This window comes from Sinocyclocheilus rhinocerous, unplaced genomic scaffold (genome assembly GCF_001515625.1).
Source record: "Sinocyclocheilus rhinocerous isolate Xijiao unplaced genomic scaffold, SAMN03320098_v1.1 C36130350, whole genome shotgun sequence".
NCBI classification, from domain to species: Eukaryota; Metazoa; Chordata; class Actinopteri; order Cypriniformes; family Cyprinidae; genus Sinocyclocheilus; species Sinocyclocheilus rhinocerous.
The window spans coordinates 1-844 of NW_015773912.1; the positions used below are offsets into that span (position 1 = coordinate 1).

General features: G+C 42.2%; 1 protein-coding gene across 2 annotated transcripts; it reads right to left on the bottom strand.

Moving 5' to 3' along the window:
- Positions 1-113: 113 nt before the first annotated feature.
- Positions 114-838, bottom strand: LOC107735547 (cytochrome P450 2C31-like). Of its 2 annotated transcripts, none has more exons than XM_016547197.1 (2): positions 681-838; positions 114-580 (listed from the first exon to the last, which is right to left on the bottom strand). In XM_016547197.1, exons 1-2 carry the CDS (start codon positions 798-800, stop codon positions 425-427), a joined length of 276 nt encoding a protein of 91 aa, XP_016402683.1. In that variant the 5' UTR covers positions 801-838; the 3' UTR covers positions 114-424. The 2 variants fall into 2 exon arrangements, with proteins under 2 accessions (XP_016402683.1, XP_016402682.1); XM_016547196.1 differs by having other exon boundaries at positions 114-586.
- Positions 839-844: the final 6 nt, after the last annotated feature.

Genomic DNA, 844 nt, shown 5'->3' on the forward strand with positions numbered 1-844 from the left:
ACAAAATAATGACCTTTAAAATAGCATCATATGACCCCTTTAAGTTGGTTACGCGAAATCGCAGTGATGACCAACACAAAGCTAGTTATAGTCTGAATTCTGTGTGAGCAGTTCTTCATACATTGCTGCACTACTGCCATTATCAGATGCAGTCACATTTATAGTTGTTCTGGTGAATTTTCGCGGCTGAAATCCATTCATTTAAAAGGGAAGCGCGAAAGATTTCTCCATGCAGATTTTCGCAGTGGGTTCAATTGAGTTGGTCATGCAGATGCGCCACTTTGACCATTAGAAATTTACACAAAATAATAGGCCTACACTACTAGACCCACAAATTTTACACTTACGTGACCACACTACTTGAAAAGATTTATTTTCAAGAATTTCGTCTACTAGAACAAGACTGTAGTGTTCTTATCTTTTGCTAATGTTTAGCTTTAGCACCTTGTACATCTGGGTTTTGAATCAAGAAGATGAGACCCCATCTGATGGTGGTCGATGTGGTGTCGGTTCCAGCCAGAAACAGGTCAGCTGTTGACATAACCATGTTCTCCTCATGAAACGTGGAACCCTCGTTGGACTTTTGCCGTTTCAGATGAAACAAATCAGTTTACTGATGCTACAGCTAGTTTCTACATGCATGCATACGAGAGCCCTTCTTTCATTAATAGTGATCTCACTTTCTCGATCTCCAGCAGGTAGGCATCAATGAAGTCTCGAGGGCTGTCTGGATCCAGAGTTTCCTTGTGTTCTTTTACTTCATCCCGGATGAAACCCAATAGCTCAGTGGCGTTCCGCATGACCTTCTGGTGTGGCCCAGGGAAATGCTTGATGAAGGGGGCTA

What these genes read in the sequence shown, in the direction of transcription:
- LOC107735547 (XM_016547196.1), bottom strand. Translation starts at nt 800, where the DNA reads ATGCGGAACGCCACTGAGCTATTGGGTTTCATCCGGGATGAAGTAAAA. An exon ending in ACCTGCTGGAGATCGAGAAA is followed by an intron (nt 587 to 680) that starts GTGAGATCACTA and finishes CATCTGAAACGG; the next exon opens with CAAAAGTCCAACGAGGGTTC.